Raw genomic sequence first — 15031 nt, 5'->3', positions numbered from 1 at the left:
AAAAATACTAAAACAGAGATTTGGACTGAAAAGACCCTTGCATTATAGAAATTCTAGGGAACCTAAAATATTAGCTCAATCTATAATGTCTGAATAAAAACTGCAGTGGATCTCAACCCAGTGTTTTATGTAGCATTTATAAACATCAGTAAAGTTCAGAAGAAAAATATATATATATACGCATTTTGCTGCAGCACAATGCAGACCTTCTGGAGGTATGCACATTTTCTTTTTATATTTGATCTGCATCATCTGTGTTATGAGAGAACCCCAAATCTTAACACATATCTGGATAGCTTGGGCAAATGTAGGAAGCGCCAAACATCGAGGCAAATGCAAAAGATAAAATGGCTGCGAATCAAAGTTCTGCGTGTGCTCTGATGGGGTATGTGTGTGTATGAATCTGATCTGTGCCCACAGATTCCAAGCACCATGAACTGAATCGGAGGAGGGAGCTCTGTTACTGAAACTGACTGTGGAACTCTCTCTGTATAGACTGGAGCTTTCCACACTTGGGACAGCTTGCCTGACCAGGACAAACGTCTGCCAAGACTGATTTGAGGATTCACTTAGGTTATTTCTGGAATTCCAGCTTATGGCACATCATGATTTGCTTCAGACCAATCTAGCAAAACATTTGTTCTAATGTCTGTCTCAAGAAATGCCCATTGACAGCAGGCTTTTCTAGATTTTGCCCAGGCACATCCAAATTTGACCATATTCCGGATTTGCACTTAACATATGCATTGTTTAGGCAGGGATGGCGGAACCTGTGACCTTCTGGGTGTTAGTAGACTACAGCTCCCATCATCCCAAATTACTGACCATGTTGGCTGGGTCTGTTGAAAGTTAAGGGTCCCAGTTAAAAAGTCCAGGTTCGCCATCCCTGCAGTAGGCAAAACTGGGTGTTTTCTCCTGGCCAGAAACATCTTCTTGAAACTAGAAATAACAAATACCAAGTCTCTATTCAGCACATGAAAGCTCAGATGTACTCACCCTGCAAACTGGGCATTGCCAGTGACTACTGCTGTCTCTAAGCCTGAACTCATCAGATAAACACTTGGAATGATATACACGAAAACACAGGTCACATATCAACACCTCTCCGGGCAAATGGCATTCAAAACAATACCAGTCATGAGTTTCTGTCTCCCAGTCCTACAAAAAATACAAAATAATTTGATAGAACATTCTGTCAGTATCTGAAACAGCCATGAGCAAAGCACATTTCTTGAAGTCTAGTAACAGTTAGGCATTATAAATATTTTTTTTAATTACCATACCTCTTTAATGGTTTATTCAATTCTTTTTTAAACTTGAAACCCTAATTTTTTTTTCAAATGTTTGGATGACTGGACACTAAGGTTTTAACCTCCAAGAAAGGCTTGTTATGAGAGTGTCTGGTTAGCAACACAAACACAACATATATGCAATTTCTGTATATGCTATACAGAAAAACTGCCCTGCTAAAAGAAATTAATAGTGCAAGCTTGAATAATGCAAGCTTTATAAAAATCCCTACACGACCTCTATTTTCTTGAAGAAAGGTGATGAGAGTACCCTCTCTGCATTAGGCCGCTAAAACCATGATTTTATACCACTGTTATATGCTTGAAAGCGTGGACTGGAATCCACCTCCAGCTGTTTGGGACGTTAAGGAATTTAGGGAACTCCTTTCAAGCAAAGTTCAGAAGATAATTCACCTTACCTGAATTATTGGAAAGGAAAAAAGGAACAGGAGTTGCTATTGCAACCCCACACCAATCTGTCTAAGCAGCTATGACTTCCTTTGGAAAGCATCAAATTCTATATAGCTTACCTCCCCTGACTAGGAAGAAGCCACTGTTTTCAAAAGACAGTCAGAGCTGCAGAGGAAGATGGGCAGCTGTAGGATAAGAGCAGAAGTGGCTCCTCAGTCTCCTGATTTCTCTCCAAGAGCATGGAGTGATGGAGATACTGTCCTGTGTGACTGAGCTGAACACAGGTGGACATCCTCCTCTCCTCAAAATCCCATGCAGCTGGAAGAGGACTTTCTTCCACCTAAGTGTGAACCAAGCCTGAGAAAGCTCAAACTCAACAGAAATGTGAAGTACACATAATTGCCAAATCTAGATCTTTTGCTGGAGGTTAACGCTATATGGATTCAACCATCTCCCTCCTCCTTCCAAATTCTGCTGCCTTGTAGTTTGTTGTTGCTCTGATTGGGTTCATTGGAAAGGTTGCAGTTTATAAATTCTCATTTCCTTCACTGAAATTGGCTTTTTTTAAAAAATCGAAATAGGCCTTCAGGATAAAACAGAAAGATCTGTTGAAGTTGACCTATTCTGGGTCAAAGCAGAGGTCCATGTAAGAGCTCAGGACTCCTGGTGCAAGTTCAACTAAAATCCACAAATGGGATGAAGTTTTGAAATTTATGAGAACCTACAAGCAGAGCATAACAAAACAGGCGTCTTTTTAAACTTTAGAATACGGCTACATTAAGCAGCTTCCTTTTTTTCTTTTAACATACCTTTTGCAATGCGATTTCAATCAATCCAAATATTGGAAAGTTTGACCTAATTTTGTTCTTGGTCCTTCAAACGTTTTCAACTGTGTAAATGAAGCCTATAAATAGGATTTCTCAATACAATTCAGAAAAAAAAGTAACAGTTGTCTCTCATCTCTCCACTTCTATTTCCCAACTCTGAATGAGCCACAATCCAGCCAAAGCTAAGTCCTTTTTAAACCCCATTGATGTCAGTGGGAAGGAATTAAGCAACCAATGGGTAAAATGTGTTCAAATGCTCTTCAATACCTTCTTAAAAAAAGAAAAAAAGAACCTGAACTCAATATAATAAATAAGTGTACATGATTTCCGTTCAAGTTGAACTCCTAGCCATGCGCACTGCGAGGGAAAACAAAAACAAAAATCCCTCAGCGCAGCACAATCAGCTATCCTGGATCGTGACCAATGCCTTTATGCTACAAATAACAAAGAAATAAATATTCTAGTGGCAATTTCCAACTGTTTTCCCTGATAGGGGCAACTCTACTGCAGGAACAACTGAAGCTGTCGTCTGAAGCGACAAGATTATTGGCGGTGTCAGCGAAGCCTCCTCAGAAGACATGCTGGGCTTGTTCACACATCCCTTTAAACCATCCTTTAAAATAAGCAATCGTTCAATATGAAAGAGTGTTTTGCTCCTCCTCTGCTCCTGCCGCACCAGGGAGGAAAAAAACCCAGAGGCTGGATTCGTGTTATGTGCAAATCGGTGCTTATTGTATGTTTCCCACAAGCAAATCACAATTAGGAAACCAAAGCTGGAGGAGCAACTCAAAAATGTTTGAGCAGGGCACGCTGCTCACTTGCCTTAAGGCATGGTTCAGAATAAACTTTAACGTGGTTTAATGGGACATGTGAACCAGCGCACCGCAAGCGGCCCTCGTGTGTGAGACTCAGATCTTGCAACACCTAGGGTGGTGAAACTTGAGCTCATTTTTCTTCCTAACTCTACTTCAGTAATGTATTATGAATTAAGATAGGATGACCGTGTGAATAAAGAACAGGGCTGCTGCGCCTTTAACAGCTGCATGACAGCATGTATCTGCTAAAATTCATGCTTCTACACAACTATTAAAGGTACGACCCTACCTGCCCACAGACTGTCTCACCAGGGTGGTACATGCCCTGGTTATCTCCCGCATGGACTACTGCAACACACTTTACATGGGGCTACCTATGAAGGTGACTAGGAAACTACAACTAATACAGAATGCGGCATCTAGACTGGTGACTAGGAGCAGCTGCTGGGACCATATAACACAGGTCCTAAAGGACCTTCGCTGGCTCCCATTACGTTTCCGAGAACAATTCAAAGTGTTGGTGCTGACTTTTGAAGCCCTAAATGGCCTCGGCCCAGTATACCTGAAAGAGTGTCTCCACCAACATCGTTCTGCCCGGACACTAAGGTCCTCCTCCGAGGGTCTTCTGGTGATTCCCTCACTGTGAGAAATGAAGTTACAGGGAACCAGGCAGAGGGCCTTCTCAGCAGTGGCACCCTCCCATCAGATGTCAATGAGATAAAGAACTACACAACTTTTAAAAGACATCTGTAGGCAACCCTGTATCAGGAAGGTTTTTTTAATGCTTGGTGTTTTACTATGTTTTTATATGTAGTGTAAGCCGCCTAGAGTGGCTGGGGAAGTCCAGCCAGATGGACAGGGTATAAATAATAATAATAAAATATTATTACAGGAGACTTGTCCTCTTTTTCATCTTGTCTCCCTAAATTTTAACTTCTGTATAGTGTTATGTTATGTGAAAAAAGGAAATATCTCATTCCTTCGTTTGTTATTTCATTTTGTGAATATGAAGTGTTTCTCATCAGCCTTTGAAGTTGATGTGTCTGCATCAAGTCTAGGAAACAGTCTCAGCCTCTGAGCCCACCAGCAATCTCTCTAGACATATTACATATTATAAGAAGCCTGTCTCAGTTGGGAAATTTTCACTGGCACTGACTCCTGTCAAATTCAGGGAGTATCAGTTCTTTCACTGCCTTAAATATATTGGCCATAATCTATCAGAATCCAGAATAACTGCATTGTGCATGGATGGAGCACACCTGGGTGCTCCTACCTGCGTAGTGCCTTAACATGACCAAAGCAGAAAATTAAGAAAATTCCACAGAAACCCAAATGTTTTGGGCCTGGAAAAGTCAGAGTAGGACCCTTGAAATCACTGGCCTTACATTAGTTTTGCTAACTTAAGTCCTTCAATTTCAATGGGTTTACTCAGAGTATGACTTAGTTGGGTGCAGCCCATTGATTAGATGTGTTCTTTTACCCTAACAACATATTCGGATCGGATGAGCATATATGTGGGGCTTTCACTCATATGAAGGTATGATTTGTGAGAGCAGCCCATGTGATCTGCACAATCACAGCAATTTTCTGCTTTAGAAAAACAAAGCAAAACACCAATCCTCTTAACTTTTCTTTAGACTCACTATCAACTACAATATTAAAAACAGAAAGACACGTGCAATGTATTCTACACCAGTAGCATAAAATAAAGGTGTTGACTTTTACTTTCTGTTGCCTTTTCGTATTATAAGCTCCTCCCTAGAACTATACTAGAGCTATACTCATAGCACAGATCAAAATGTTTCAGAAAGAAAACACCTGATTCTTACATTTGATATATGATTTACCAAAGACTAAAGGGGTGTTAATCCTAATGAGCTTTCTCACACTGGATTCCCCTTCCTCTTCTTTGAACAGGTTTGCCCAAATGCTCAGCAGCAGCAAAGACCCAATTTAAGAAGAAAATGTTTTGGCACAATCCACCACTGGGAAGTCTTTCTTCAAGGGCCATAAAAAGAACTTAGCTAGATCAGGTCGAAGGTCCATCTAGACTCACGGGCACCCAGTTGCCTATGGGAAGCCTGCAAGCAGCCCCTGAGTGCAACGTTACTCTCCTCACCTGTGACTACGAGCAGCTGGTATTCAGAGACGTATTGCCTCTGAGATGTATTGCCTCTGACAGTGAAGGTAAAGTGTGGCCATCATGGCTTGCAGCCACTGATAGCCTTAACCTCCCATTTAAATGAAAGAACACTGTACAATAGCACTACTAGGGCTTGTTCAACTCACATGGATTTCAATAGGGCTTGTGCAAAGGACACTCTGGATTGGGCCCTTACTATTAATTAGCTAACAAAAACAAAACTAAAGAGGTGATAAAATTTGAGATTTCCAAATCGCTAACGCAAAGTTCATATAGTACTAGTAACTAACTCGAGCACAGAATGCCTTATTGCTGCGTTGCACCTAAGGGCTTTTTCACATAGCTTCGAAGCAACCTGGGATCCAGGTGACCCAGGTCAGAATCCTATGTCCTGGTATAAAATCCCCTAGTATAAAATCCTTGGTGAAAAGGAGATTGTTCTGCTTAGTCGTCTGACATACTAGGATTGAACCATCTTTATAACATCCACCACCCAACATAGCAGAAGTGCATTATGTTGCAACACAGGTACAGAGCCTTAAAATGACAGGTGGTTCGTTTGTTTTTTACCATATGCTTGAGTAGCATTAAATAAATATAAACTGAAGGATATCTCAAGTGTGTCCTTCATAATGGCATTACCAAGTCATGGACAAAAGCTCAATTCAGATGTCATGTTAAACCATGGTTTAGTGTGACGACGACAAACTGCAATGAGCCTCAGATCATATCCTCCCCTCTTCTCACGGAGTACAACCACAATAAGGTGTTCCAAACCTTTGCTTCCGTTTTCACTTAACCACAGTTTGTTGTGTCATCCAAACTGACACACTGTGGTTAACATTAACTAAGGTTTGCAAGAAACTAACCGACTTCATATACTGTTTTGTCTGTTTGGATGGCAACATGTGTTTAAGGAAAAACAGAAGCAAAAAAGGTCTCCAAACTCCTCCTTGCAGCTGTGCTGGATGACAGGAAGGGAAGGTGCACAAGTATAACGTTCACCTGCAGCTTGTTCTCACCCTTGTGCCAAACCATGGTTTAGGGCGACATTCAGATACATTGAATAATTACACAGGTTGAAGGGGGAAAAGCATTTTCTTTAGCATTTTCATCACCAATTTTTAAAGCTTAGTTTTGGAGAAACGTTTATAGAGAGAGATATAAAACGAGAAGGAGATTCACAATAAGAGAAGAAAAATTGCATAACCATGTTGAAGAAGGTAGAAAGGGGGAGGAATATGAACTTGGGTAGGAGGCTAGTCTTTGTGTCAATGGGGTAGGAGCAAGGGGTCTGCACCACTAATGTATAAAGCTCCAATTAAAAAATAACAATTAAAAATTAAAAGGTAATGGTTTTAAAATCTAAATTTAAAAAGAAATTCAGTAGTAAAATTACAGGGACAGAAGATTTTAAAATCTAAATTTAAAAAGAAATTCAGTAGTAAAATTGCAAGGACAGAAATGCATCCTAATGCCAAAGGGGTAATTCTGGCAAATGTCTCTTGCTGATATCATGTGTATCCTATCACTATTTTTAAATATCAAGCTCTTTTGTTTCTAAATGCCTACCATCTGAATATGTGTTGGAACATTTGCAGGGCCAGGGATGTACATGGATGTTTGCCATGTGATTTCCTCGCATGAGACAGGAGGTATTTATATAACTTTAACATCTGGCCGCCAGTGTTCTAATAATGGCAGATCTAGAAAGTACGAAAGTCCTTCTCTGCACTTGCCAAGTCTGCCACCAGGTGTCATCATCTACTCCCAGAAACAACTGATAAAAGGGAAACCATTGCAACTTTACATCTTGTGGCAAAACATGTGAATAACCACTTCCAGTTCCCCAGGAAGAAGAAGAAGAAGAAAAATAATAATACTTTAAACGACAGTCCTGTGCAGGTCAATCTCAGAACTGCATGGAACATGGATGACAGGCATTATTAATACGTATTTGCAGAAGCAACAATTCTAGACTATCCTTAATGCACAACAGAAATAAGAGAATATAACAAGGAAATTCAAAGACTACATAGTGCAAAAGTTGTTCACCTTGATTTTTGCTGTTGTCCGGGAGAAAGGCTGCATACTGTAGGCCTTTCGAAATAAAAAACAAAACAAAACAAAAACACATGGTCTCTGTGCTGGAACCCATCTGAGGTACATAGGACTAAAACGAATTGAAACATGGATATGGGGAAAGCACACTGTTACAGATAGCATCCTGACTATACAATTACCCCCCCTAAAGCAAACTATATGGACTGCTTTATCTACACCCATTTACCCCTCTTCCCTTTTTGGCCTCCTGAAAGCTTTCCCAAGCAGTTAAAATTAATTAGGAAAACACACACTCAAAGCAAGGACAGAACCAAAATGGTCCAGTCGCTGGCACCGTTCAGAATTAGCAGAGGGATTGACGTGCTCACTGAATAACCCCTGGGAAGAAGCAAATGCTTGTATCATATGACATACAGCATTGGTGGTCAACCCTTTGGAATATCCAGGAAGCGCTTCAATGTTAATGCTTTATCAGATACTTGTCTCCACATTTCATAAATTTCAAAAATGCAAGTTAAAAATAAAATAAAAAAGCAGGGGACAATAGCACCTTGGGGGTGACTGTTGAAAGTAATCAGAAAACCTGGTGCAAATTTGTAAGAGTAATATCCTTACATGTAGAAGGGGAGGCTAGTGGGGCCAGTGTACTAGCTAGCAGACAATGGGGAACATGATCAAAAAGCTGACTGATAAAACATTGCCATTGCAGGGAGGAGTAGGGTTGTTTTAATATAAAATTACACAGTGCAAGTGGAAAAAGAAACCTGTAGACTATAAGGGGAAGTGTTTATGTGGTTCTGGGACTGCACTTTAAAAACAGGTGAAGAACTCATTGTGATACTAACCTTTTTAATTGGTAATCCAGAGTAGTTGTGCTTCTGATTTTTTAAGTGTGTGTGTGTGTGCGCGTGCGTGCGTGTGTGTGTACGTACACACACACACACACACATAGTGCAAATATAACTTTCTCACCCATGAAGCTAAACATAGCCCTCCAGTCATCTACTATGGCCTGGCAGGTACCTGTCAACCCTCGGTCAAAGGCCAAGAGCGCAAAACAACAGGTTTACTAAACCCCAGGTGGGTTCACCATACACGGCTGGTGGGCGGCATTCACGATGTGCTGGATCACAACTCTGTATGCAATTATATAGAACCTCCCAAAGACCAAACATAAAAGTAAGGCATCCCGCTTAGGATTTCACACAGCTGGGGGGCACTGCCACTGCGGTTTGAGTGATTGACAGCAAAGCTGCAATACTCCTGAGGATGTGCACTGGGGTTTTTTGCCCGTCTGTGGATTATCCTTTAGCAACAAGTATACTTGTAGAGATCCTTTTCTCTTTATTGAAGGAACTTTGGCTTTGAGACACCCTGTATTACACATGAATGTGATTTTGGCACTGCACGCATTATGTAAAAGCTATTATTTAAAGAAACGGACACTTGGTGGAATAACAAATGTCTTATTTTTTGCACTTGGTCTTTGGGAAGTTCTATAGAATTGCATACAGAGTTGTGAGAGCTGTGCAGGATCGCAAGACATGGAGGCCTGGAACAGAATAACTGGCAGTCAGGGTTACTTTGCATGTTACAAGAGTACGTCTTGTATATTACCCCTATTTTCTAAAGCCCCAAGGTGAGTGAGATTATACACATGTGCAGCTGGATCACGGTGTACTAAGGATCAAGGATGCAAGCAAACTTTTTTTTTTTTTTTTAAATGCAGCTCATCTGCATCAGAACTCAAATGAACCAAAGGCATATCTGGTGCATTCAGAGACAATGCCTATGCCCAGTAAATATTTTGGACACATGAAAACTGAAAAAACAAATGATAACCAAGAGTCTTCATTCTTTTGTGCCAAGAACAGCATTTGGTAGTGGAAGGGGGCAGTGTGATGGCAGTACCAGTAATTAAATATTTTTTTTTAAAGAGAAAAAAAACAGTGTTAAAGTTTCTAAATGAATGTCAGTCAGGGTATTTATTAAACAAACTGAAGCCAAAAAAAACCCAGCTTCATTAATTACAGAAGATATGTAAAGTTTGCATTTATACAACACCTTTCACCTCAGCATTCCAAATTGATTTAATTAAATTAATCTTCGCTATAGCAGTGTGGTGCAAGAATAGTATTAGTGTGGAAGCTATAATGGGCGAAATCCTTTTAAATGTGGTCCATATGTACATGGGGAGAAAAAGAATCTCACACCTTCTTGGACCCCCCTTTTTTTTAATAGAAGCATACAAGACTGTACATATTCTGCAATTCCATGCGAGCACAGAAAATCCACAGAAAATGATACTTGGGTGTACATTCCAGCATTTTGAAAAGCTCAGTTCACTTTCTCCACCACCTTCTGGCTAGGAATATGGGCAATGCATGCTAAAGTCAGAGAGCTCAGAAGATGTTTAAATTTTGATGGGGCAGTATTTCAGTGCTATATAAAGCTAATGTGCCTTTGCTTGAGTAACTGCAGCATAATAATTATGCAGACTGGGGAAAGATGAGGAGATTTGCTTTATTTATATATCGCCACTTCTGTATGAATTACTTTGGCAATATGGGGGGGGGGGTGGATTTTGTTTTTCCTTTAGTGCAAAGTGCACACAACCCTACGTACATCATGTCTGACACAAACCTCATAGGCATTACTAACCAAACTGAACACTTGAGTCCAGCACCACAAAGTTGATATGGTATTATGTCTTGGGCCATGTAAAACGTGTCAAGAATATTAGGGTTCTTAACTTGAAAAAATTAACAGCTGAAACAGGGACCAGCAGAAATTCTCCAAGCAAAAATGGAACGAAGGGACAAAAGGTACCTGTAAATATATACAACCGTTTTGAATTGCTGTCTACAGCTGAACGATCCTGTCCTCTTTTCCCTAGATCAGTGTTCCCCATCCTGGTGCCCTCCAACTGTTGTTGGACTCCACCTCTCATCAGCCAGAGCCAGCATGGCCAACGGTCAAGGATGATGGGAGATGTAGTCCAACAATCTCTGGAGATCACCACGTTGGGACAAGGTTGGCTAAATTAGCTCTTCAAAATCTGTTTTTGTTTTCTAAGGCAGGGTTTCTGCTACTCTGGTATGGATATAATTCCTTAACATTTTAAATGTAGACGTAAAGGGACCCCTGACCGTTAGGTCCAGTCGTGACCGACTCGGGGGTTGCGGCACTCATCTCATTTTATTGGCCGAGGGAGCCGGCATACAGCTTCCGGGTCATGTGGCCAGCATGACTAAGCCGCTTTCTGGCGAACCAAAGCAGTGCACAGAAATGCCGTTTACCTTCCCGCCAGAGCAGTACCTATTTATCTACTTGCATGTTGACGTGCTTTCGAACTGCTAGGTTGGCAGGAGCAGGGACCGAGCAATGGGAGCTCACCCCATCACGGGGATTCAAACCTCCGACCTTCTGATCGGCAAGCCCTAGGCTCAGTGGTTTAGACCACAGCGCTGCCCGCGTCCATTTTAAATGTAGGCTGCAATGATATACATACATTCCTGGGAGTGAGCCCCACTGAAAACAATGGAACTTATTCCCAAGTAAACATGCATTGGATCATATTATTATTAAGCGATTATCCTTGTCCATAGCTGTCAACTTTCAGATTTGTAAATAAGGGATCAGCAACCTCGAAAATAAGGGATCAGCAGCCTCACCTGTACTGGGGACAATTTACGGGATATCTAACAATTCGGGATAGCAGTGGGAAGCAGCGGGAAACGGCGCTGGAATAAGGGAATTTCCCACAAAAAAAGGGAAGGTTGACAGCTATGGCCTTGTCACATGAGGTTACTGGCATTCTACTATTCTTCAAGGAACTGGTTTGTAAATGCCTTCATTCAGCATTGTAACCTTATTTCTGAGTCCATAATTTACCTAAAAATTAGCCATTTAGAATTAACTTTTCAACAGCCAATCTTTTCCCAGGGTCCCGGCATACTAACTGATACTGTACAATTAAATGTAAATTAAGTTTTAAATAAGCATATATTTTAGAAAGTTCTGATTGAGTCAGGCTACACTGTTGCATTATTCCAAGTGATTTGTAATAATTTTTCATCTAATTTTTCACTGAACGTAATAACAACTCATCATAGATAAAAGCACCCAACTTTTATGACCCAAATGCCATAAATCTGATAGGGAAGGGTTGGTCTCTGTGGTGATTCACAAGCCAAACTGGGGGCCACTCACCCAACCAGAGGTCCTGGTCTCTCCTAATGATCAGGACTTTAAATGACAAAAACTGGCCACCCCATCCTACCCCTACACCCAGTGAGCCTCCTAAACTCTTGCATGGTAGCTCCTCTGACGGCATTCATCCAGGACCCTTCTGCAAAAAGAACATAAGAACAGCCATTCTTGGTCATACCCATGCCAACAGCAACCAGTATTATTAGGTGCTTCAAATATAACCTTCCAGAACAGGGCAATTAAAGAGCAAACATCTATCCCTAGACATCCTGGCGAAATTCTCCACCCTCCCCGCTTTTGGGCCATGTTTTAAGACTGATACCCTATGGCCTGGATCCGTTGAACCTACACGACAAGTTCCGTGTGCTCTGGGCTTAGGCTTCCTAAAGAGCAGCTCTCCTCCTTTGAAACTGGGGGGAGCGTATTCAAAAGGAGCTTGTGACATGGTATGTTATTGAGGGGGGTGGGAATTAAGGTTAGAATTTTCAGACTGAAGAAGGTGTTTTGATCCTGGCCTACTTCCATTCCTTAAAATTAATCTATGGCTAAAGAATAGTAACATAAGATGAACCTGCTGGATCAGGCCAATGGTTCATGTAGTCTACTATCCTGTTCTCACTGTGGCCAACCAGATGCTATGGGGAGCCCAAAAGCAGAATAGCAATCTCCCCATATGCATATATGTATATACATTATCTATACACACTGGGTTGTATCCAGTGCTAGTCCTACTCTGGGTAGACCCATTGAAGTTAATGGGCATGGCTAACTTAGTTACACTTATTTCAATGAGCGTACTCTGAGTAGGACTAGCATTGGCTAAAACCCATTACAGTCGTACCTCGGAAGTCAAACGCCTTGCGACTCAAACGTTTTGGCTCCCGAACGCCGCAAACCCGGAAGCGAGTGCTCCGGTTTGCAAACGTTCTTCAAAACCCAAACGTCCAACATGGCTTCTGATTGTCTGCAGGAGCTTGCTGCAGCCAATCGGAAGCCACGCCTTGGTTTCCGAACCTTTTGGAAGTTGAACGGACCTCCGGAACGGATTCCATTCGACTTCCAAGGTACGACTGTATATTGTTTTTTGTAAAAAATAAAACTTCTTTCATTCACCTATGAGGCTCTCATCTGGGAAATAATTAGTTTGGTCCTAAAACAGTGGTTCCCAAACTTCCCCCCTCGTGGTCCACCTGAAAATTGCCAATGATCTGTCTTCCCAGACCACTTAATGATTTTTTTCTGCCTGTTGTAACAATTGTAAGTTTATCTTATCGGGTTTTTTATTGTTTGCTCATTGTAAATTTTTGTATTACAATTTGAGCTCCGTGGAATTCAAATTACAATACAACTTAATAAATAAACGAAGCCATAAAAAGACAATGAGAAACCAGCAGGAATTTTTAACGTGACGAATGTGCCATCTTCAATCACAAATTCTCACACAGCATTTCGATGAAGCTTGTGGACCACTGGCAGCACACGGGCCGCAGTTTGGAAACCCCTGTTCTAAAACATCATTTGCTGGAAACCAAAACCCTTATAGCTACATGAGACTGCGGAAGGGTAATAACTTTCTATCCAGTAAGTAAAAAAAAGCAAGCGGTCCTGAGGCCCCGTGCACAAGCTGCAAGAACACACTGCAAGTAGCAAGATTGCAAGTCAACGTACCCGGAAATGCAAGGTAAAGCCTTGTGGGAAATATACTCACAATCTCATCTCCAGGAAGCCAGTATCCTTCTTGCTCAATACCAGCTTTAGATCCCTTACATCCCACTGTCAAGGTTTCAACAACTAGGCCGTCCTTCACTGCTAAACTAAGCTGGCGTGTGGTCTCTTTGGGGTGCATACCATGAACCCGAGACATATACCTGCAAAGAGAGCAGAAAACAAGTTCTTACAAAAGCATCTTACTTAATGTTTGCATCTACTTTCCGATACGGAGGTGTCTACTCAAACATCCTGAAACACGTTTTAGTTTTTTCCACCCATTATTTCTGCATTTCTTAACACTTTCATACTCCGCGTACGCTGTTATCATACATACCGAGGAAGTTCATAATTTTTAGGACTCCCTTTTTAGAAAACTCTACTACAATTACCGTATTTTTCGCTCTATAACACGCACCCGACCATAACACGCATGTAGTTTTTAGAGGAGGAAAATCCGTAGGCATGCCACCCGTAGGCATTCCCTCCATAACACGCACAGACATTTCCCCTTACTTTTTAGGAGGAAAAAAGTGAGTGTTATGGTGCAAAAAATACGGTAACTTAAAAAACATTTAAGCTTCCATCAGAAGTAACTATCGTTGCTGGAAACAGGCCACAGCTCCTGGAATGGTAGGATCTCTTCCTGCAAGAGAGTTTGGTCTTGCTTTTATGGGGAAGGAAAGAACTGTCACATTGCTGTGGAAAGGGAAAGGGCAGAAGTCTTCCTTTGCAACTGGCCATTACCCACCAGGGCTAAGAGAAGGCAATAATGAGATTACACCTCCTATACCCACCCAGCACTCCATTTGAGACTGAAGATCTACAAACAAAAAAGCCTGCCAATGGTGTTAATTAGCATAACAACTTTCATTCAAGCCAATGCACAACAGCGCTGACAGAAAGCTGCCTAACCCTTTTAAGGGGGGTGACTATTGGGAGAATGCAAAGGAAACCTCCAGCTCATCATGGGCTGGCCAGCAATTTGGGAGCATGAATGGAAAAGCATCAAAGCAGAATCAAAGCTTGCCAAATCCCTGGTAACACGTGGTAAATGTATCATGGGAACTGGCAGAAAAGAAAAATATCCAAGTCTAGTATTATTGTCAAGGGAACATATGCACAGTGGCTGTGCAGTTTTAGACAATTGGAGAGCTGCCCCTCTAAAAACAGAGGACTGGGGTGAGGGATCCTGTTGATTACTCTGATATGCTAATTCCTCATTGCAGCCTCTTCTTACTCTAGTCTTGTATGGGTGCCTGATTATCGTCTTCCAAAGCAAAGCCACTTCCGGGCCTGCCCCAAGGAGGTGGGGTTGCGGGCATCACGCCCTTCCCCACGTGAGCGGGGGCTGGTTTCAGCCCCCGCGAGAGCAGGGGAATCCCATCCGGCCGCGCCTCCCGGCCAGCCAATCGGCTGGCTGGAGGGGGCGTGGCTTGCCCTATTTAGGGCCGGAGCGGAGGGGGCTCGCCCTCTCTTCTCCGGCTTGCCCCGCGTTTCCCCACCCTCCCTCCCTTTAGTTGGGATTTAGGTAGGCTGACTTTGCTATGGGCTTCGGCCTGT

General features: G+C 41.9%; 1 protein-coding gene and 1 long non-coding RNA gene across 30 annotated transcripts in view; both read right to left on the bottom strand.

The window, feature by feature from the left end:
- Positions 1–15031, bottom strand: part of ZMYND11 (zinc finger MYND-type containing 11) — a 111956-nt gene that overhangs the window by 27613 nt on the left and 69312 nt on the right. For 10 of the 29 annotated variants that reach the window (XM_083466911.1, XM_083466918.1, XM_083466913.1 and 7 more), the window contains 3 exons: positions 13470–13629; positions 7541–7585; positions 997–1158 (listed from right to left, as the gene is read on the bottom strand). In XM_083466911.1, the coding sequence (XP_083323037.1) occupies positions 997–1158; positions 7541–7585; positions 13470–13625 (363 nt within the window). In that variant the 5' untranslated portion in view covers positions 13626–13629. The remainder of the gene's footprint in view (positions 1–996; positions 1159–7540; positions 7586–13469; positions 13630–15031) is intronic. The other 19 variants (XM_083466932.1, XM_083466909.1, XM_083466915.1 and 16 more) reach the window with 3 other exon arrangements.
- Positions 8451–13463, bottom strand: LOC310689580. Its single transcript, XR_014517523.1, has 2 exons — positions 10396–13463; positions 8451–10192 (listed from the first exon to the last, which is right to left on the bottom strand). It is a non-coding gene; the product is annotated as an uncharacterized lncRNA (long non-coding RNA).

The sequence above is a fragment of the Podarcis liolepis genome (assembly GCF_965112155.1).
Source record: "Podarcis liolepis genome assembly, chromosome: 12".
Taxonomy (NCBI): Eukaryota; Metazoa; Chordata; class Lepidosauria; order Squamata; family Lacertidae; genus Podarcis; species Podarcis liolepis.
Note: the sequence above shows the minus strand (reverse complement) of the source record. Positions and strands in the feature narration are given on the sequence as shown.